General features: G+C 49.6%; 1 protein-coding gene across 1 annotated transcript in view; it reads right to left on the reverse strand.

The window, feature by feature from the left end:
• Positions 1–22,885, reverse strand: part of RCL1 (RNA terminal phosphate cyclase like 1) — a 46,604-nt gene that overhangs the window by 14,224 nt on the left and 9,495 nt on the right. The window contains exons 3-7 of the mRNA XM_040988891.1: positions 19,941–20,116; positions 13,433–13,507; positions 12,469–12,593; positions 7,668–7,793; positions 2,627–2,783 (exon numbers count right to left, since the gene is read on the reverse strand). Of these exons, the coding sequence (XP_040844825.1) occupies positions 2,627–2,783; positions 7,668–7,793; positions 12,469–12,593; positions 13,433–13,507; positions 19,941–20,116 (659 nt within the window). The remainder of the gene's footprint in view (positions 1–2,626; positions 2,784–7,667; positions 7,794–12,468; positions 12,594–13,432; positions 13,508–19,940; positions 20,117–22,885) is intronic.

The raw sequence follows: 22,885 nt of genomic DNA on the forward strand, positions 1-22,885 counted from the left end.
AGTTTTTCTTCTGGCGGACTGGTGGGCTGCGCCTTGCCCCTGAAGCTTACACTCCGCTATTTATAGGGACAGAAACTCACACTGCAGCTGTGCCCGTGGGCTCCACAGGACCCTTCCATAACATGATGCTTCCAGTCCCCCCAGGGTCTGTTAGGAAAGGACCCAAGTACCTCTCTGGGCAGAAGAGGGCCTTGAGGCCATCACAGGACAAAGGAAGGGAAACCTGCACAGGCCAGCAAGGGACTAGGGCACACACAGGACACAGCCGCCTTTTTCTCCAGCTCCCATGAGGAGATGGCCGAACGGGAGCATGGAGTAACTGGCAGGTTAACTCCTGGATCACTTATTCCTGCACTTGCACTCGGTACTCATCTTTCAAGGCTCCACTAAATTTAGCATCCAACTTTGAAATGATTCAGTGCGCACCAAATATTGGAGGGCAGACTGGGACTGCAGGAGACTGACAAAACAGAACCTGCTCCTTCGCGACTCGAGCTCCAACCTGCACAATTTTCCCCAGGGACGGGGGCACTCTCCGGAAGACGCAACTGCAGGTCATTTGGGATTGGGAAACAGCTCATTCTCATTTAGGGCTGAGGAGCTGTTGTTTTTCAGAACGGGAGCAGACGATACCCCGAAGCTGCCTTCTGTGCTTAAGACAACCTGGCAGCATTGTCCATGGCCCCAGCTTCACCTACCACATGATGAATAGACTGGACCAATGGCACAAAAAAAAAAAATTCAAAAGAAAAACAAAAAACCATCCCTTTGCCTGTATTACTAACATCCTTTCCCTGGGCTCAATGAGAATTTTCGTGATTCTATACAGTGCAAAATGTCCTTGGAGACCACGGAGATGACGAAGAACTCAGAAGAAACATCCAGATGAATGCAAAGAGAGAAGACTCGCGTGTCCTTCGGGCCAGAAGAGAGAGGTTTCACAAACGCTCCGCATTCTTCAGCAGCAACCCATCCAGGGCACAGTGCTGGCCAGCACTCAGTTCCACAACACGAGGCCTGGCACACACACACAGCACACATTCCCACCTCTCCAGGACTGGCTCAACGTCTGCATGTGGAGAAGATTTCACCACCATGTGTGTGTGTGTGTGTGTGTGTGTGTGTGTGTGTGTGTGTGTGTGTGCCCAAGGCAAAACGGACCTCTCAGAACCACATGTGGGGCATTCCTCCTCCCCGACGTGTGTGGGATCTGAGAGCATGCATCTCCAGGCAACCGCACCTTATTCCCTGGGCTGCCCTCTCCATCTCTTCCTTACTTTAGGCCACGTCCACACTGGGAGCACCAGCACGCCCGCACATGCACGTGTACTGTGCACACACATTCCCAGACTGGTCAACTGACGGGCTGCAGTGGTGTGAGCTATGGCAGCCTGTCCCATTAGCAGAGCTGCACCCGTAAAATGGCAGCTGGTTGAAGTGTCCTTTGCTCTGGGTCGTCCTTTCTCTGCCCTGTGTCCCCGTGTTTGCCCTACCATGCTGTAACATAGGCCTGCCTTCCTGAAATGCACTTCCGTGTTCGGGAGTACACTGAGAAGGTCTAGTCTACTGGCACAACTTTATGTTTGAACCAATTATTATATGCAAATCCAGATTTCCAGCTTCTCTTGAACAACCTGAAAACAATGAGCCCCAATTCTCACGAGGACAGCATCCTCCTTGGCCAGAGTAGCATACCAGTCACTACATTATCTTATGGAAAGCATTCATTTTTACCTTCTCCCTTTTATGACTGTCCAGCTGCTTCCTCAACCCACAGCTGAAAGTTGCCAAGCAGGCCTGGTGTGATGGCCTAGTGGCTAAATCCTCACCTTGCAAGTGCTGGGATACTATATGGGCATGAGTTTGTGTCCCAGCTACTCTACTTCCCTTCCAGCTCCCTGCTTGTGGCCTGGGAAAGCAGTAGAAAATGGCCCAAAGCCTTGGGACCCTGCACCCACATGGAAGACCTAGAAGAGGCTCCTGTCTCCTGACTTCCAATCAGCTCAGCTCTGGCCATAACGGCCATTTGGGTAGTGAACCAACAGATAGAGGATCATTTTCTATTGTTCCATCTCTCCATAAATCCTTAAGAACAAAAACAAAAACAGCTTGGCAGCCCTGGGATAGGTATTTGGCCTAGCAGTTAGCACTCTGGCTAAGCCAACCATGACCCACACTGGAATGCCTAGGTTTCCATTCTCAACTTTGGTTCCTAATTCCAGCTTCCTAAAAATGCACAATCTGAAAAGAATGGTTCCAGTTCTTGGCTCCATACCACTTGGCAAATCTTAACTGAGTTCCCAGCTCTTTCCTGGTTGTGGACGTCCAGGCATCTGGACAGCGAGCCAGCAGCCGGAAGCTCTACTGGTCATCTGTCTCTCTGCGCCCCGCCCCACCCCCTTTCACAAACACATAGGAAAAAGTGTGCTCTGGGACTGGATCCCTGTTCATCTCGTTTCACCTAGTTAACAGGAAACCATTCCATCAGTGGGAACTGCTTAACTGCGTGGCTTCAGCCCTTGGAAGAGGAAGAGATGTCTGTAGGGAGCAAGGATGAGAGCATGGCAGCCCACTGCTTCCTGACCGCTGCTCTCCCAGAAGCCTGAGGGTAAGGCTGAGGACTTACCCTGTAGATTTCTTCCAGCAGCAGCCGGGCGCAGTTCCTGCCAAGGTCTTCTGGAAGCACAGCTGCCCCCTGGCCCTGGGGGTTGGAGGCCAGTTCAGCACTGAGGAAGGTCCCGTTGGTGGTCTCAGCAACCAGGGACAAGCCAAAGCCTGGTGACCTGGGGATTTAAGGCACAGACGCTGAGTGGGGCGAATGGCGAGGGGCCCATGCTCTCCAGGACCCAGAGCAGATGAAAGCCTTCTGTGTGGCACTATGCCCTAAGGCTTCCTTCCCGTCCCATTAGGCTGGCTGGAGTTCCTACTCACTGATGCATAGAGAGACCATGTGGTGAGGGCTCACAAACGGAACCTAAGAGAGACACACAAAGTCCTGTTGCTTTTCCTATTAGCTGTCCTGCCCCTTCTCCTCTCTCTCCCCTCCTACCCTAAAAAGGCGCCTCCTGTGGAAGCCAGCAATAAGCAACAAGATGTGATAACGCGAACAAGAGCTACCGAGACCATGTTGGGCACCTGCTTTCTGGCAGTTACCGAGGTGGGAGTTTTGGAAACAATATACTGTGATATGACAACTCGGCAGAGCAGATATTACTATCTTCATTTTACAAATGAGGAAATGCAGAGATGAAGCAACTGTGCTGAGGCCGCAGGGCTAGGAAGTGACAGACAGAGGTAAGTTGCAAGCACAGGTCTTCCGGACTCCAAAACCTTTGCAAGTTCTCCACCCCAGTGCTCACGCAGTCCTCTGTCACACCACACCCAGACGCACATGGCCCTACAGAGCATCAGATTCAATCCTCTGGAGAAACATCAGCCTTTTTCCTACACAAGCCAAAGCAGCCTAGAGAACAAACACCTTGACATTTTATACCTGAGGGACAGCTCCAAGCTCAGAATTTCATTAATATAACAAAGCAGATGGTATTGCGCTCTGTCCCAGGGTGTTTCCATTGCCCAATGACCAGAACTTAAGACCCTTCTTGACCAGGACCACAAAGGCCTCATTTGCTCACACATTAACAAACATCTAGGGGAAAGCACGCAGGAGTCAGAAACTTAGGCATACCATGGGCAAACACAGGAATTTCTACCCTCATGGGGCTTAGTGTCAACCAGGTTGACTACACACACACAAAAAAAACAATAAAAACACACACTTCTCCATAAAATTCAAATCTAATTGGCTCAGTTTTCTCTTAAGGAAATGTCATCAGATGTGGCAGCCTTTTTGACAATACACTGAGCATGCAGCTGTGACACAGACCTGTCACCACGAACACAATTCAAGCTGTGCTTAGAAAACACCTTCTAGCATCCACTAGGAGACTAACCAAACCTCTGTATGAGAAAAACTGTGCAAAATGAATGAGAGCAATACATCAGTCTGTCCTTGCTTCTTTCTTTTTTTAAGCTGATGTTTGAATCCTACATCTAGTCAGGATGGAATGTATCGTTTTCTTTTTTAAATATTTATTTGAAAGTGGAAGTGACAGAGAGAGAGAGAAAGAGAAAGGTAAGAGATCTTCCACCCACTGCTTTCACTCCCCAGATGGCCACAATGGCCAGAACTGGATCAGGATAGAACAGGGAACCAGGGGCTCCATCTGGGTCTCCAATGCAGTAACAGGCTCCCAAGTACATGGGCCATCTCTCAGCGCTTTTCCCAGGCCATCAGCAGGGGACCAGATGGGAAGTAGAGCAGGGAGGGGCACAAACTGGCATCTCAGGCCTTACTTGCTATGTGTGTGCCCAAGGGAAGGGGTGCATGCAACATGGCCCATTCAGGCAAACTTTACAGACACTCTGAGTCATAAGGAACAAACTGACATGGCGCCACATGGAAAATTTCATCATAAACCCAAGCTGCCACTGAGTCGCTGGTCAGGAGGCAGCAAGGGACACCCAACCCAGCAGTGTTGGCAGTGGTACACACTAATGAAGAGCAGAACATGAGGGCAGGGAGGCCCGGACATGAGCCACCACCGCTGCCACTTCCCTCCACGTGCCTGTCACCTCACCCTCTTGCCATCCATACAGCGTTTTTGAGGTGTGGTATGGTTTTGAACAGGATTGTGGAAGTGATCAGGATTAGAACTGGTCATTAGGAATGAGTGCTAGTGGCTTTTGGAGGGGATATAACACTGACCAACATACTTGTTCCCCATCTCCCATCATCATACTATACACCTCCTTGTGACTCTGCCAGCCAGGACACTACCAGATGTGGCCCCTAAACCTTGTACCCCTAACTGCCATGAGCCAAAATAAATGCCTTTCCATAATAAAGTGAGCCAGCCTAGTAGTTAACACACTAGGTTATGCTAGCTTTTATACTAATAAGCAGCTGACCAATAACAAAGCAAACATCAATACAATAAACTTTATATTTAATCCAGACCACACCATTTAATAGAATTACCATAGGTACTGTAGATAAAACAAAGAACACATACTAAGCCTGACATCATTACCCCACCCTCTCTCCCCCTCCCAATGAGGGGTGTGTGTGTGTGTGTGTGTGTGTGTGTGTGTGTGTGTGTGTGTGAGTGACACAAGGTCCATGTAATTGGTCATCAAGGTAACCTCACTGCGGAGCTGCATCAGTACAAGCCACAGAGTATAAGTCCCCGAAGCTTTCCAACTGACAAAAGAACTAGACTTTCCAAAAACACGACTACCATGGGAGCCAACAGGGGACGACACTGGACTGCTGAGCATGCTGGCCCAAAGCATCACACGGGCAACCATGAACTGCTGGGCCAAGACCACGGCACGAGGTTTCACTCCTACCTCTGCATGCACCTGCTTTACATGGATACTTGAGTTCATTACGAGAGGAAAATACCCTTTTGTGACTCTCCAATTTTTTTTAAGTGGAGGAGGTCACCATTTACCATCTCAAATATGAGATTTAGAAATCAAACACAAACTTCAATCACACCTTGCTTTCACCTGTAATTTCTAAGAAGGAGCCAGGAATTAATGACCCGCAAGTTGGCGATGCATCCACACGTAGATTCATGTAGACAAAGGCCTCTACTTACCATTAGCACACATAAGACCTAACTCTGTATACCAGCCAGCCAAGTGGGTGGCGTGATACACAGCAACACTGCAGCAGCTGCCGGCATGGCCTACAGGCTACAATCCTTTCCTAGTACAATGAGAGGCCGAGCAGAGAAGGACTCAGCATGATCAGTCCCTCTGGACGGCTTCTGCTGCTGCCCTCCACAATCCACCCCCACCTCCAAAGCCAGACCTGAAGCCAATCAAAGAGGTGAACGACCACTCCCACGGCACCTGCTGTGCACCAGGCACTGCATGACATGCGAGCTTTTAAACTTTTTTTTTTTTTTAAATAAAGATTTACTTATTTGAAGGGCAGAGTTACAAAGAGAGAGGGAAACCAGAGAGGCAGAGGTCTTTCACCCACTGGTTCATTCCCCAGACGACCATGATGGACGGGGTTGAGGCAGGCTGTAGTGAGGAGCCTCTTCTGGTTCTCCCACGTGGGCACAGGGGCCCAAGCATGTGGACCGTCCTCTGCTGCTTTCCAAGGCACGTTTAACAGGGAGCTGGATCCAAGTGAAGCAGCCACAACTTGAACCAGTGGCCTATGGGATGCTGGTGCCATAGATGGGAACTTCTCCTGCTACGCAATGGCGCTGGCCCCTGCAAGCTTTTAATGCTTACAATAACCCCAGGATGTCACTATTACCCTCAATGAATAAATGAAGAAATAGGTTGATGTTTGAAAAATAAACTAACAGTATGATATCAATCATCAACCTTTAAACTGCCAGAACGAAGGGCCAGCTTTGCACACAAATCATTTCCCAACCCTCACCTCTGACGCTACCTCTTGGTTGCTTTGGCCCATGTGCCCCCGCTGTTATTCCTGAAATCACCTGCCTGTTTCCTTTGGGCCTCATGAAGGTCAAAAATCGTCATTCACCCGCTTTCACACTCTTATCTCTAACATTTTCTTCCTCTGCTGCTTTTTTGGTTTGGTTTTATTTTTGTTTTGGATGAAGTTAAAAACACCCTGTTAACTTCCACCCACAAAGGTTAGTATCGTTGATCAGGTTGAGCCACTGTTAACACTGGCACTCTATACTGACACGCTGGTTCAAGTCTCGGCTGCTCTGCTTCACCTGGCTTTCTGCTAACGCACACGGGAAGGCAGGAGAGGGCAGCCCATGGCAGACCGGGATGGAGTTCCTGGCTCCTGGCTTTGGTCTACCTTAGATATGGCTGTGGTGGCTGTCTGGGTAGCGAGCCAGTGAAGCAGTGACCTTCCCCTGTTTTTCCCTGTTTCTGTCACTCTGCCTTTCAAATAAACAATACATCTTTAAAAAAAAATCTTTATTTTTAGAAGATACAACCACAAAACTACAGATCCAGTGTATTATGACGGCATCATTTGCACCAAAACAGTTCAGTAAGAGACAAAAACACACTGACAAATAGAGTAGCGTGTCCAAACGCTCTTCATTAACTACAGTAAGAACACAAGCAGATGCTCACAGACCATTCTGCCAACTTGCCTGCCTGTATTTACCCTTTTCATAATAAATGGTGAAAACCATTTCCCCCATTCTAAATATGCAAGTATAGCCTACAATTGGGATCTCCAAGCTACAGATCATTATTTTTAAAATGTTATTGCTTTCATTTTCTTATTTAAAACTCCTTAGGCTATTTTTGATAGACTTTTATGTTACCTCTCATCAATTTTTTTTTCCCTTAGTTTGTTTGGGAAGGCTTTCACTGAACCTAACTGAACTTTGCAGGACCCATATTCTGTGGGGAGGCAAGCGAGTCACCACGACAGAGAGAAAAGTTGACCTGCACTTGACAACAACCGATTTTTTTTCCCCTCTACACTGTCACTTGGGGGAAGAACTTGTTCACTTTTTTTGTTGGGACACAGCATAGATGGGATTTAAAGCTGGAAGCACTGTTTATAAAGAGACGAGCATTGACTGCCCGAGGTTGGGGGCTGGACCCTCGGATCCCAGTGTTTCCCGCGCCCAGACACTCACTTGCCCGAGCTGACTCCTTTCATGTGGTCCGTGTAGATGTAGATGTCAGGTATGAACTTGTTGAGGACGCTCCTGGCCGAGTCCACGATCCGGTTGGCCATCTGAGGAGACACGCGGACGGAGTATCTGCGACTCTGAGTTAAGGACATCACCACCTCGCTGGGCCTCCGCACGTAGAACTGCCCCAACACACAGCTGTTCAATTTCCTAACTCCAGTTGCTTCATTTCATAGCACCATAACTCAATCTATTATTATTGAAGGCTTAAGTAGTCAAGGTTGGAGAGAAGGGGGCAAAAAAATTTCTAAACAGCACACAGAATGAAAAGCAGATCAAAGCCCTTGAACCCTGCTCCCGGCTCCCAACCCCAACTCCTGCCACACTCCAGGCTCCCTCTGAGACACAACACCAGGGGGACCTTCTATTTCCTTGTCATTCCCTTGTCGTTGCTGCAACCAATCAGCTTCTCACTTAAGACCCCTGTGCAGAACAGACACTGCGCAGGCGCTGACGCGGGCCAAGGGGGATCCCACCTCCTGGAACTTCGGCAGGGGAAGTTAAGTGACAGTCCACAATGGCTGCTATTCAACCAAGACCCAAACAGGTCTTTCTACCTTCCAGAGCATCCTCTCTCTCATTTAAGACTCAGTGCATCTGTGGGTGACAGATCCCTCACATCGCCCACACTACGGTTAAAATACTGACAATCCGCACTCCTACAACACGGAGCCCGGAAACCAAAGAAGATACATGTTAGTTGACTTGTCCAACCCCATAGCACAAAGAAAAAGTAAATACATACTGAGCATTTCCCATGTACCAATGGACAACCAAGAGCAGGCTGTATCAGTGAGAAAGAAACACAAGTGAAATGCTCAGAGACCTTGCAAGGAATTCGACTTGGCATCTGGTACCCGCTCTAGGACCCAACCTGCACACTAAGCCAGATGACCACCCCCGCCTCACATAGCTGCGTCTCCCAGGGATTCCTGAATATCCCAGATCCCAAGCTCATCCTCCCCAGCTGGCACCATGACACCCTCTACCCATGCAAGCTTCACCCTGGACAGCCTACCCTCACCCTCCCAGCCCCCAGGTCCCCGCGTCTCTGGCAGCCCGCCGCCAGCACCCAGCCGTGCTGACCCCGCCCCCGTCCCTCCGACATACACTCGCGTGGCTCTTGCTCGCTGGTGAGCCTGCACACTCCACAGCGGCAGCCATTTCCTTTCTGTGTCCCTCACAACTCTTTAATACACTGCTTTTGTACTCAGAAACGCTCGATAAATATTTGACTTGACTCAAAGGACAAACCTGAAGTGAGGAAAGAGCAAAGAGGGATTTCAGTATACACACGCACACACACACGCACACAGCCAGTGACATCACAATTTGTCTGTGCAGAACGTACTTCTAAACATGGGCAGCCCAGACAAGCAGTCCTGGCTCTCCTACCCTTGGGACCCACGGGTGCCATCCTTCGAGGGCCGAGGCTGCACCCTCTCCTGGGGAAGGCCCGGGATGGGATCTGCCCCTGGCCGCACGTGTCTCCTCAAACACCTCCTCACCACAGCAACCCTGTGCCTGGGACCTCAAGTCTCAGCTCCGCGTCTTCCAGGAGGACAACCAGGACAGAGACCTGAAACACAGCTTCACTCTGCAGCTCGAAAGATAAGAAAACTGGGAGGGTAATGGACCTGTTCAGGGCCGACAAAAGATAACCCTAAAAGTCAGAGCGGTAAAACAAAAGGGCAAAGGAGAATGAAGGCTGGCAGCACCAAGTTACTTAGGGGTGTGCGGCTGGACAGGGAGGCCCTGCTAAGGGATGGTCAGGTGCCAACTTCTGGAATCAGACTGAGTCCAAGTCCCCCGGGCCGACACGCTGCCTGGAAGTGCGTGAACTTTCCCTGGGGTTCCAATTCCCCAGGAAGGAAGAACTGTAATACCCGCCCCTCGGAGTTTAGCCATAAACTGCGTGTGAAGCGCTTGGTGGCTGGGCTGTCAAGCGTCAGTTACCGCTTGCCCTGTCACGTGACTTCAAGCTTCAGATCCGAAAACACAGATTTTCTTTTCAGGATGCCAGACCCCCTCTGAGGATCTGAGAAAAATTACAGCCTCGCTCCCAAGAAACAGGTGCACATTCAGCTCTGCAGACCTCCTGAAACCCAGTTAGGAACGCCACAGCAAGGACTAATATGCGAGACAAGTCCATAGCTGCAGGCCACATGGGACTTGAGCTTTTGCCTTCCCTGACGTTCAAGGTCAGAAACCAGAGGTGTGCGTGACAGGGGGTGTGGTGGCAAGCAAGCGAGACATACAGACAGACACTGAAAGGGCATCCCCTACAGTCACGAAGAGGAGACTGCATCAGCTCACAAATACCAACTCAGTCCCCTCTTCCGCCTCGACCCCAGCCTCTTCCTTTCTCGTTAGCATCCTGAGCCCTGGGACCACAACTGGGACTGAACCGATGGGGTGTTCCTTTGTCTACCACCACACGGGCCAGCAGAGGCAACGCAGCTAGCACAGGTAACGCCTGCCCGAGTCCCAGCAGCTCCCTCCCAGACCCTGCCCAGGCATCATCACTGTGTAAGAAGCAAGCGGCCCAACACACACTCTGGGGGTAACCCAGTGCAAACCACAAACGCACACAAGACAGCAAGGACTGGTTCTCCCAGCTGGAGCCCTCCCACGGGAAACAGAGCCTCCTAGCTCAGTGGAGCCAGGCAGCTAACCTCACAAGTAAAATACTGCAAAACCAAATACAGCCATTTCTGAAGGCGGCTCTTTCTCCCTCAAGGCTCCAAAGCTGGCAAGCAAAGCGATCTTTGCAACCCACATTCCTTTGCGGTGTTTGCTAACTGGGCAGCGCTGGCAGCCCAGTGGCTGCAAGGGTTCCAGCCAGGAATCTGAGCCAGGGCTGGGTGTCCACTTTGCCCATGGTTCAGAGGGAGCCTCTATACCAGACAGAGAGCTATTCGGGATGATGATGAAGGGGCCCCATCCTCTGCCACATGGAAAAGTAGGTACTTGGTACCTCACAAGTTATCTTTCTGGCTCAGATTCTATAGAGAAAAAATTTCAAGAGCACTACATGGAGAGCCAGAGAAGAAAAGAAAATTTATACTCCAGGCGCCCCAGGCACTTGCAGCAAGGTCTCTGTGAGACCCAGGAAGGAGCCTTCTGTGTTTCCTAGCAGCATCAGAGGATGACAGCACGCTTCTGCACTCCCAGTACAAAACTTCCAGGGGCACCCAGGGAGGAAGCCCTGCAGGAAACTCAACGTTGTTACGGACAGACCGTGTTACCAAGCAGAGCCCACTGTGGGGTTCACAGTGCCCAGCCATGGAGCCTGGGCACCCAGCAGAGCTGCCTGCTCTAATCCAGCCATGGGGAAACTAACCACAGAGGGAAAATGCCTCAACCTGGCCTCAAGGTGTGTTCCATTTCACAGGCTACAACCCGACGGCCATCAACAGGGCGAGAGGCGTGAGGTCCTCTCTAAGGCAGAATACACAGTGACTGAGATTAAGCTCCAAGTAAATGACACGGGATCGAGTAGAAAAGCAAGATTTTGGAGGTTTGTTTTTTAGTAATGGAGATTTAAAAATTTTTATTTATTTGTCCACTTCCATTGTGTTTCAAAGGTAGAGAGATAGAGGTCTCCCGTCTATTGGTTCACTCCAGAAATGTTTATACCAGTTACAGTTGAGCCAAGACAAAAACCAGGAATCAGGAATTCAATCCAGATCCTCTGTGGGAGTAGCAAGAACCCAACTACTTGGGCCATTATCCAATGCTTTGTATAGTGCAAACCAGCAGGAAGCTAGAATTAACAGGAAGCAGAGCTGGGATTTACATCCAGGAACTCTGATGTGGATATGGGTATGCCAAGTGACACCTCAACAACCGTGTTAAACTCGTACACTGCATGTTTGGTTTTAACAAAACGTAGTTATACTGCATTGCCATCTCTCTGTACAGCCTTGTTCTAACTTCTCAGAGTTGAATACCCCCCAGTCAATTTAAATCTCAGCAAGTGAGGCTCCTAGGATGGCTCACCAGACTTCCCACGTTCTCATATACACAAGGCTTGGCCCTTTCACGGTCCCAGGACAATCACGCAGGGCACAGACCGTCCTCCAGGGAAGCTCTGTTCTGTCTTCCTCAGACCTTTAGGCAGCACGCCTGGCTCAGTCTCTCATCTCAGCCACTGCTGTCTCCACCCTGTGGCCATGAGCCAACATGCACTCTGGAGGCCAAGGCATGGCTCAAGTGCTTGGCCCCCTGACATCCACATGAGAAACTAGATTGAGTTCCTGGCTTCCTAGCTTTGATCTGGCCTAGACTAGGGCTGCTTACAAGCATTTCAGGAGTCAACGGAGCGGAAGGAAGATCTCTCCTTCCTGTGTCTCCGCATTTCACATTCAAGAAAAACTTCAACACGGAAGATGTACGTGCTTGCACACTTGTTTACTGGGTGATGAGCTCTTCTCAGGAAGGGGCTGCAGCACAATCCCAGCCTCAAAACCAAAGCCCTAGGAAGGGGATCCATGCTAGGAGCTACTTTTTTTTAGGGATATATAGTATACCCTGTCCCCAAAAATCACTCACAAAAAAACCCAGTAAGACAGCCCCTCTAGTCATGGTGAAGCAGATGATAAAACATCATGTCTCACAACGAAGACCTTCCCGAGATGGCTGTGTAAAATGCAAGGGCGTGTGGGAAGAAGTGAAGCCTCTGGCCTCATTCCTACCTCAGAGGCAAGGAAAACTAGCAAAGGTACACCAAACCAAAGGATACGCCATCCCTCGGATACGCTTGATTTTCCCCGGGTCTGTGAGCTGAACGGGCTTCAGCACCTTCTTCACGGGACACGAGAAAAGCACCTCTCCTCCTCCTCCAGGAGGCATGCCCCGCCGCAGGATCTGCACAGAGGGTGAACAAAGTGAGACCAGGTTGCAGCAAAGCCTTGGATCACCCAGATGTCCAACCCCGGGCCATTTATGCCAACAGCAGAGATGTCCCTTCATCCTCAGCCTGCCAACCCCTCTAGACCAGCGGCACCTCCTGCTGGCTCTAAAAGGGCAGCCAGTCCAGGGTGCATTGGGAAGAACAGTGCCCTTGGACCTACAGTCAAACACCAAGTGAACTGCCAAGGGGCATCCACTCCCATCAGTGTCACCACGGGCAGGTTCCTTCCCATTTAACCCACTAGGACCCGTCTCTTCATCCTGAGGAATGAATGAGGAACTGGCCATTTCTTAACCATCAGCCAGTTCTTTTTTCCCTCCTGGATCAACAAAATGCAGTTATTTCCTCCTGTTTAACAACGTTAATTCACAAGGCAGAGATGCTAAGTGGTTTAATATATTCAGTGTTAAGGCAATGGACTGCTAATGATTGCTTTTGACAGTAAAATGGAACAGATGTCTGAATTACTTCTTGATGTCAGAAATACCAAAATCTCTCCAAGGCTCTTTGGGTCAGAGATGCTGCAGGCCAGAATGCTCCTGCTCTATTTACTTAGCCGCGTGGACAGAGCTGGTAGGAGGATTAAAGGAGTTGACACCAGTATTTATGCAAACTGCCTCCAACAGTCCCTCCTACAATGTGCTGGCTAATTCTGTCACCACTAAAGGGCCCCTTTTTTGATTCCAAGTCTGCGGGGTTGCTTCTTGAGTCCTGTCGGTGTTCTGATTAGAACACACACACATACACACACACACATAGCTCTTCCAGCAGGCTGCAGTTCATGCAGTCTTACCTTTAGCTCAAATGATTCACCATCAATTCCAAACTGCTTCAACAGGGGAAGTGCTGTTGCCTTAAGGACATCAACCTAAGATGTTATTTGAAGGAGAAGAAAAGGTTTAATTAGCCTATGACAGATAGGAGGAAGGGGCCCAGAGCAGGCGGGGCCCAGAGTAGGCGAGGCCCAGCAACCTGTAGATGCCAGTCAGGTGGAACAGGGCTGCTGGCTCACACACGGGGGTCTTACAAGCCACTTTGCCCAGCTTGGCCATGCTCACTTACAGCACAGTAAATGTGACCTTCTGCAACCTAGCAATCATTGCGTGGAGCACTTACCACCATGCAGACAGCAGGGACAGAGAAACCAAACACAAGCCCACGCACACAGGTACAAACACGAGAGCAGAAACACTCTTATTTACAACTACATATATAGTTTGTGCCAATATGGATTTTTTTTTAAGTGTTAGAACTGGTGGCACTGCATGCCAAAGGAATCCCAATGCTAGTGGTTCTTTCATGTGGGTAGAGTGTTGGAGAATGCTCACCTTAAGCAATAACAACACCAAACTGCAAATACCACAATATCCACAGCTTAGCAAGACTTTGCAAAGTGTTATTGTGAGCTCTCTACCCCAGAGCTGCTGGGAGGGCTCGCTTACTCCCTTGTGGATGCCCCACAGCTAACAGGATGACATCCACATCGCACGGACCTAGCAGGTCGGTGAATGCTGCCTTAGTTATCTTACAGGGCAAGAGGTAGACCTTTCTCGACCCAGGAGTCAGCAGACAGTGAGGGCAGACACAGCCACGGCAGGAAGTGGAAACACGAGTTCTAGTCCCACCTCAGCCCTACTTAGCTGTCTGATCTCTGGCAAGAAAAATCACAACTCTCTGAATGTCCTGGTCTCTAAAACGAGCGTCTGTCGGAAGCTTATCTCCAAACGTCCGCGGATTCAAATCAAAAGACACAGCATTAAACAGGCTCCGAGGGGCCAGCCAAACATCCTGATACCCAAAAATCACCTAGAAGTAGAAGATGTTCAGAATGCGCCAGCTACAACAGGGGCAGTACCTTAAGAAGTTTTAGTAAAGATCAAAGCTAAACAGACCTAAAAATACAGCTGGGGCTAGCGTTGTGGTACAGAAAGCCGAGTCACTGCCTGCAAAGCCGTGATTCCATATGACTGCCAGTCCTGTTTGCTCCACTCCCTAACACAGCTTTCTGGGAAGGCATCTGGGAGGGTAGCAAAGGTTGGCCAAGCACCCAGGATGGCATAGCCCAGTCCTCGCTGCTGCAGACATCTGGAGAAAGACTCACAGGTGCAAGAAAGATCTCTGTCCCTTTCTCTCTTTACCTTTCCAAAAAAAAAGCATTTTGGAAAAATGTATTTTATTTTTTTATTGGAAAGGCAGATTTATTTATTTATTTATTTATTTAAATTTATTTTTATTATGTTTTTATTGGAAAGGCGGATATACAGAGAGGAGAGACAGAGAGGAAGATCTTCCGTCCGATGATTCACTCCCCAAGTGAGCGCAACGGGCCGATACTATGCCGATCCGAAGCCAGGAGCCTCTTCCAGGTCTCCCACGCGGGTGCAGGGTCCCAAAGCTTTGGGCTGTCCTCGACTGCTTTCCCAGGCCACAGGCAGGGAGCTGGAAGGGAAGCTGGGCTGCCGGGATTAGAACCGGTGCCCACATGGGATCCCGGGCGTGCAAGGCGAGGACCTTTAACCACTTGCGCCACCGCGCCGGGCCCGGAAAGGCAGATTTAGAGAAGCAGAGGCAGAAAGATCTTCCATCCGCTGGTTGCAATGGCCGAAGCTGAGCCAATTTGAAGCCTCTAGGCCTCCTGGGTGCAGGGGCCCAAGTATTTGAGCCACCCTACACTGCCTTCCCAGCTCACAAGCAGGGAGCTGAGTGGGAAGCGGAGCAGCTGGGACACAAACGGGCGCCCACATGCGATGGGCTGAGGTCCTTCAGGAGGACCCACCCACATTTGTAGGCTGAGGATTAGCCTGTAGAGCCTCTGTGCTGGCCTCCAAATAAATAAATATCTAAAGGAAACTTAATATAGTCATGAATCACTTAGCAACAAGGATCAGTTCTGAGAAATACACTAGGCCATTCTGCTTGTGCAAAAATCAGAGTATACTTACACAGACCTGCATGGAAGGGTATATGGTATAGTCCACTACATACTTTTGTTATTGTTGTTCCTTTATAGAATTTATTAAAGACTAAGACACACACATCAGCCTCGCCCAACACATGGTTGGGATCATCAGCAACATTTCTATTTTCTACCACCACCTGCATCCTGACCCAACGAGCAACCCTCAGAGCTAAGGACCCACCTGGGGTTGTCCTCACACTGGCTTCTGACACCTCCTGAAGGACCTGAGGCTGTTTTATCATTATTTTGATTAAAAACACAAGCAGAAAAACCTTAACAAAAATATAGATAGCGAACACCTAAGAGGCAAGTGTTACCAAGTAATGGGGTTAAGCTGCTGCTTACAACCCAGGATCCTTACCAAGCAGCATCTTGAGTCCCGGCTGCTCCACTTCTGATCCAGCTCCCTGCTAATGCACCAGAGCCCCTGGACCCACATGAGAGACCCGCACGAAGCTCATGGCTTCAGGCGGGCCTAGCTCTGGAGAGAACAGCCAATGAGGAAGTGAACTACCAGAGGAAGATCTCTGCCCCACTGCCCCCGTCGTTCAAATAAGTAAAATCAATCTTTTAAAACAAACAAACAAAAAAAAGGTAAATCCGTACCCCACTAACACAGCCGTCTCTCATTACACCACACGCAGTCGCATCACCACATTTCTGCACGGGCGGCAGTGCGGCAGCTTCTCCTTTGCCTGCATCACTACAAGCTTAGGAGCTCTGTGCTGCACTGGGACTTTCTGACAACTTACAAAATCATGAGACATTAAAACATTTCAGTTCCGCTCCAGCTTTACAAGGCCGCTGTGGTGTATGCTCTCTGTCGTAAGTGAAAACCTCCTTACGCAGGCCATGAATACCCATATATTGCCACTGCCCCAACTGAGGGGAATTCTAGCTAGGCCAGAACACAGGGCAGCTGGGCACCGGGCTACACCAAATTCTGAAAACAATGGGGGAGACAAGGAAACAGATTTCCCTGTGCCCTGGTGGGCAATCCATTCTCACCTGTTCCGAACCTCAACCAGGAGCCCAGGTGTAACGTCACAATAGGCTTGTCTCCTGATTCCTCCCCGTAGGACATGGGGACAGGCCTGGCCTTGCTGAATATTCATACCTCTGACTCCTCCTCTCCTACTCACACCCTAAGCACTCATATCCCCTTCAATCCAGTCTCAGTCCCTCCGGCCAAGGGACAAGAACACCAGCGTGGGGCTGGAACAGTGGTGCATACGGCTGATCCTCCTCTTGCAGTGCCAGCATCCTGTTCGGGAGCCAGTGCCAGTCTCCGCTGCTCCACCTCCTTTCCAGCTCCCTGCTGACAGTCTGGGAAAGCAGTGGAGGATGGTCCAAGGTCTTGGGTCTCTGCACCCGCGTGGGCGACCCAGAGGAAGCTCCTGGCCCCCAGCTTTCAACAGGCCCAATTCTGGCTATTGCAGTCATCTGGGGTGTGAACCAATGAACGCAAGATCTCTTCCACCCGTCTCCAACTCTGACTTCCAAGTAAAACAAATGTTACCAAAAAAACACAAAAAAAACACACACATACACACTAATGCTTACGGAAGTCAGAACGGGATTTTAACAGTGAGGTCAACTGAAATTTACATTGAGCTAAAGAACTCATTTCCGGGCCTAGCATAGTAGCCAAGTGGCTAAAATCCTCACCTTGCAGGGGCCAAGGATCCCAAATAGGTAGCAGCTTGTGTCCTGGCTGCTCCACTTCCCATCCAGCTCCCTGTTTCTGGCCTGGAAAAGCAGTGGAGGACAGCCCAAAGCCTTGGGACCCTGCAACCACATAGGAGACCCAGAAGAGGCTCCTGACTCCTGGCTTCACATTGACTCAGCTCTGGCCATTCCAACAGTTTCAGGAGTGAATCAGTGAATGGAAGATGTTCCTCTCTGTTGCTCCTCATCTCTGTTTCTCTCAAAACAAAAAAAAGGAAATGGTTCCCCAAACAAGCATTCTGGTTAGAATCTCAACTTCCAAACTTGAGATTGAAATTGAACTGCTGCTGTAAACTTACTGAGAAATGAGGCCTTTAAGACCTGACCGGATCACGACATCCGCACCCCCATGAACGGATTCAGGCCATCATTATGGGAACGTGTAGGTTTGGCCCAACTTCTCTCTGGGTCTCAGAACGTGATGTCTTTAGGTCATTAGGTTATGACATAGATAAAAGCACACTGCTGCCACAGTCACAGGTTGCACAGCTTTTGTGTCAGTACGAAACCAATGCCCACTCTTGGGAAAGGACCCCTGGTATAGCAATGTAAAGGAGGCCAAGACAGCACCGTGCTGGGCACGTGGCTTGCACCTCTCCACCAGGATAGGATGGAGGGAGCGTTAAGCCTTCCGGTCCTCCCGCTGCAGCCATCACGTCAGCCTCCAGGAGCCCTCGCCTGTCATTCGTCCTTGTATGCAGAGAATGGATGTGACACCAGCTGACGAGGAAACCACACAGAAAGGAGAAAGCTCAAGATGGGGGAAAAAAAAAACATGGGCTGAAGAAGTTACTCTTTATTTAGGATTAAGTGAAAATTGATTTTATCTGGTCCGCAGCCAGGCACCAACCAACCATCATCATTTTAGTCAGACAGCTGGCAGGAGCAGATAATCCCCCAGCATACGGAGGCACATTTGTTTAAAGCATAAGAGTCAGGTACCACTTTTGGAGAATTCGGCAACTGATCTTGAAAAGTCCTAATGTATAAAACTTTTCTAATACTGCCAATGAGAACAGCTTCTAAGATTATCAGCAGCTACAGAAAGGGTGAAGTTAGGCATACAGAGTCCTATATACATGAAGGCTACTTTCCCATCTCTGGACACCTTACCCCCTGATGATCTAAAAGAGTAGTGTGTCCTCTCACACTGGTGACCACAGGGCCCACTCCCCAGCATCTTCCAGAAGATGAAGGGGAACGGTGATCACTTAACTTTGCTGGAAATTCTAAAGACTACACACTGCATCTTTACAACTAAAGAATTGCACATCTTGCACTGCTCTTCGGCATCCCAGGAGAAGTAAGTTTCTGCAACTGAAGTGTTTTTAAGAATTGAGGGGTGCAACTCCAGCTGTCTAACACAAAAGCCATGATTATTCCCTGGCTGGCACCACCAGTCTCCACTTCTCGGCTCACAGCACAACCTAGCTGCAGCTCGCTGCTTGGAGAGCCACGCCGTTCACACTGTACCTGCAAAGCTGCAGGATGCTCACAGCCCGTGCTCACGGCAAGATTCCAAGGCCATCAACTTGAGGACACAGTCCAGACAGCAGAGCAGCCCAAAGCAGAGAACTCTCCCCTCCTTGTAGAATGTCCAAGGGGGCAAGCCCGGCGCGGTGGCGCAAGTGGTTAAGGTCCTCGCCTTGCACGCCCGGGATCCCATATGGACGCCAGTTCTATCCCAGCAGTCCCGCTTCCCTTCCAGCTCCCTGCCTGTGGCCCGGGAGAGCAGTCAAGGACGGCCAAAAGCTTTGGGACCCTGCACCTGCATGGGAGACCCGGAAGAGGCTCCTGGCTTTGGATCGGCATAGCATCGGCCGTTGCGCTCACTTGGGGAGTGAATCATTGGACGGAAGATCTTCCTCTCTGTCTCTCCTCTCTGTATATCCGCCTTTCCAATAAAAAAAAAAAAAAACATAATAAAAATAAATCTTTAGAATGTCTAAGGGGGGCAAGAAGACCCCGGTAGCGATCACCAGGAACATTTTAGCTGGATGTGAACCCATGCCCCTCATATAAACACACGTGGGGAAGCGCATGCTTTCCCAAGGAGCCTGCTGGCATCCCCCAACCATCAGGGCACACACGTTCCTTCTCCACACATGCGCCCGTTTGTCTAAATCTGCCAGCTCTCCGCAGATGAAGGAAGGCGGCCTGTGTAGGCCTGAAGCCTGTCTAAGTGAGGATCGTGTTGTGGTCATGCCCAGAGGATACTATTTCCTGCCTACAATTCCAGCCTGCGGCCCTCTGGCTTCCGTGGTCACATGGCCACGTGCGCATGCTTCAGCCAACAGAGTGATACTCCATCAGGATACACATGTCAACTGCGCCCTGACACTGCAAGCACCTGCTCCGAAGGTGCTTACACAATGCTGAAAGTCACCTTGACGAACGCTGGCCGCTGTCCTAACCATGGTTATCCCCGCCAGTCTGGACTCATCTGCCTGCTGAAGTGGATTAACCTCTAAATTGCAAAGTAAATTACAAAGACGTAACTCCAAACTCGCACTTCATGACGGATTTTTTTTTTCTCTCTCTGTCTCAGAAACCTAGCCGAGACAAGAGACAAAATGTGCAAAGCCGTGCCAAGGTTTCTGGTCTTCATACTCACCGAAGGGTCCACCTGGTCATTGGTCACTCCCCGCAGGACTATTTTCAGCGGGTGCTTCATAAAAGGGGCCAGGCAGAGCAGGCTCTCCAGGTAGTAGCCGATGCCACGCAGGACGCTGCAGTCATGTTCCAGGGAGCCGCCGTACAGGAGGCCGGGCTGGTAATACAAGGTTGTGCCTTAAACCGGGGGAGAAAAAAACAGAGCCACACTCAGCAGGGAAGACATCAAGTGTCAGCAGGGCAGTCGAATCCCAAGGGGGAAAATGTGACACGGGAATGGAAGGCAATTCAAAATGTCACTCCTAAGAATCCCTACGTCATTGCAAATTGCTGACTCATGGCTGTCAAGCCCCATGGAATAATAATAAACTGTGGAGTGTAATTTAATAAACCATAATAAATTAAACCTCTCCTGAAACCACTGTAGTTGCCAAAGTCACAGCAGGGCAGAGAGGAGAGGTGGCCTGCCCTCCTCGGGGGACACCGAGACTGCACCAATTGCAGGCTCTTTAATCATTTCCCCAGGAGGCAATCGCCTCTGGATCTCCCAGCAGAGCGAGCTCTCATGCAGCGCCTGCACCAAAAAAAAAGACGCTGAAAACAACATGGGTGAGATTCCGTGGCATTCAACGCCATCAACAGTAGCTGTTTTCATACCGTCAAATGGAAATATACACATTACTTTATGTCTTTAGTGAAAGCTCTGCATTATCTTTATTTATTTATTTCCTTAATACTTTGCCAAAGATTTCCTTATGGGTTGAAAAACTGGGAAATGAACAAAGTTAAAGACCCTACACGACACGCCGTGGGAGGCACGACCTGATGAAATTCTGTTGCCCGAAATCTTTTGCAAAGTCTTCCTGGCACAATTGACCAACACCAAATTTAATTTAAAGGAATCAGACATGTTTCCATCACTTCAAATGGGAAACCACTTTAGGGAGTTTCATAAAATAATTTAAGTTTCATTATATTAAAAGCCAAACCCAAACAATACAGTCCTGATCGTATTTTGATCAAAGAGAATTAATACTTGTCAAAGGAAATTACTCTGGGTCAGTTATTCTTACACAGTTTTGAGTTCTATAACTACTCATTGGCGCAGAAAGGCAAAAAATAAAAATTAAAAAAAAAACCACAGTGATGTATCCATTAAGATCTTGGATTCCATCTGCCTATGCCTACAAATTGATCAAACGTGAAACTGACTTTCATCCCCTTTGATGAGACACAAAAGGAAGACATGGGAGGGGGGCACAGTCGTGTAAATAACTTTTACTCCTTGACAAGAAAAAGTTTAGAAACGGTTTGCTCTCTGAACCAGCAATCGAAGCTGCTGAAAAGGAGCTGGGGTTGTGGTGCAGTGCGTTAAATCTCCGCTCGGGTGTCCACGACCCCGCAGTGGGGCACCAGTTGGAGTCCCAGCTGCTCTGCTTCCTCCCAACCCAGTCTCCTGCTGATGTTGAGTTCTGCGAGACAGCAAATGATGGCTCAGGTATCTGGGCTCATGGCACCCGCCTGGAGGACCCGCATGGAGGTCCTGGCTCCTGTTCTGGCCACGTGGAAAAGGAACTAGTGAACGGAAGATCTTTCTCTCTTTCTATGTGTGTGTGAATGTGTGTGTGTCACTCTTTCAAATAAGAGACACATAAACACATGAATAAGTCTTCAAAAAAAAAAAAAAAAACCTGCGGCAGGCCTGGTGCTGTAGCCTAGGGGCTAAAGTCCTCACCTTACATGCGCCAGGATTCCATATGGACTCCAGTTCCTATCCCAGCTGCTCCATTTCCCTTCCGCTTCCCTGCTTGTGGCCTGGGAAAGCAGTCAAGAACGGCCCAAGGCCTTCGGACTCTGCACCTGCATGGGAGACCCAGAAGTTCCTGGCTCCAGGCTTTGGATCAGTCCAGCTCTGCTGGTTGCGGCCACTTGAGGAGCCAGAAGATGGAAGATCTTTCTCTCTGTCTCTCCTTGTCTCCGTAAATCTGCTTTTCCAATAAAAATAAATAAATCTTTAAAAAACTTAAAAACAAAAAAAACCCTGCAGCAATTTCTAATCAAACAAACCATGGGAGAGGAAGGGACCCGCAGCTGGCAAAGGCATTTTCACCAGTTGTTTAAAACCTGCTCTTGGTGAAGTATGGCTCCAGTGATCTCCTTTGTTTGTTTGAAAGGCAGATTTACAGAGAAAAGGAGAGACGGAGAGATCTTCCAGCCCACTGGCTCACTCCACAAACGGCCTCAGTGGCCGCAGTCGATCCGAAGGCAGAAGCCAGGAGGCCGCTTGTGGGTCCCCCACGTGGGTGCCGGGGCCCGAGGACTTGCTCTGCTGCCTTCCCAGAGGCATCAGCAGGGAGCTGGGTGCCAAGTGGAGCAGCTGGCACTTGAAGTGGTACCCAGAAGGGATGCTGGCACTCTACGCAGAAGCTTAGCTTACTCGGTCACAGTGCTGGTCCCACTGTCTGTGGTTTCTTTGTCTTGTAAAATACCAACTCACAAGAAAGGACAAGAATCCTTCGTGCAATGTGTATGCAAAGGCAGAGTTCCTGAACTGGGCCAAAGGAGTTCTGCCATGGTCTCTTCAACAATGGAGATACAGTTTGCAATAGAAAAGGGGAAAAAAAAAAAAAAAGATGAGAAATCCCCTACAGTCTTACAGTAGGGGAGCAACTGACCAATGATTAAGTATGGCACACAGCCGACAGAAACCCTAGGGCCGACCTGCACGAGCGGGCAGACAACTGCTGGCTCTGAGCTATGTGAGCGGCCCTGTCACCACCCACGGCCACGGCGGCTGCCAGGGGGCAGGAGGCAATGGGAAAAGGCGAAGGGATTTTCACACTCCGTCTCTCCACCTGACAACTTATCGTGAGAACATAAAACAGAGTTCAGTTTACGCAACGACCTCAGAGAGCCTGGCAGAAGAATTCGATGTGGTGATGGAAG

This window comes from Ochotona curzoniae, unplaced genomic scaffold (assembly GCF_017591425.1).
Source record: "Ochotona curzoniae isolate NIBS_2020 unplaced genomic scaffold, NIBS_Ocur_1.0 contig_50, whole genome shotgun sequence".
Classification (NCBI taxonomy): domain Eukaryota; kingdom Metazoa; phylum Chordata; class Mammalia; order Lagomorpha; family Ochotonidae; genus Ochotona; species Ochotona curzoniae.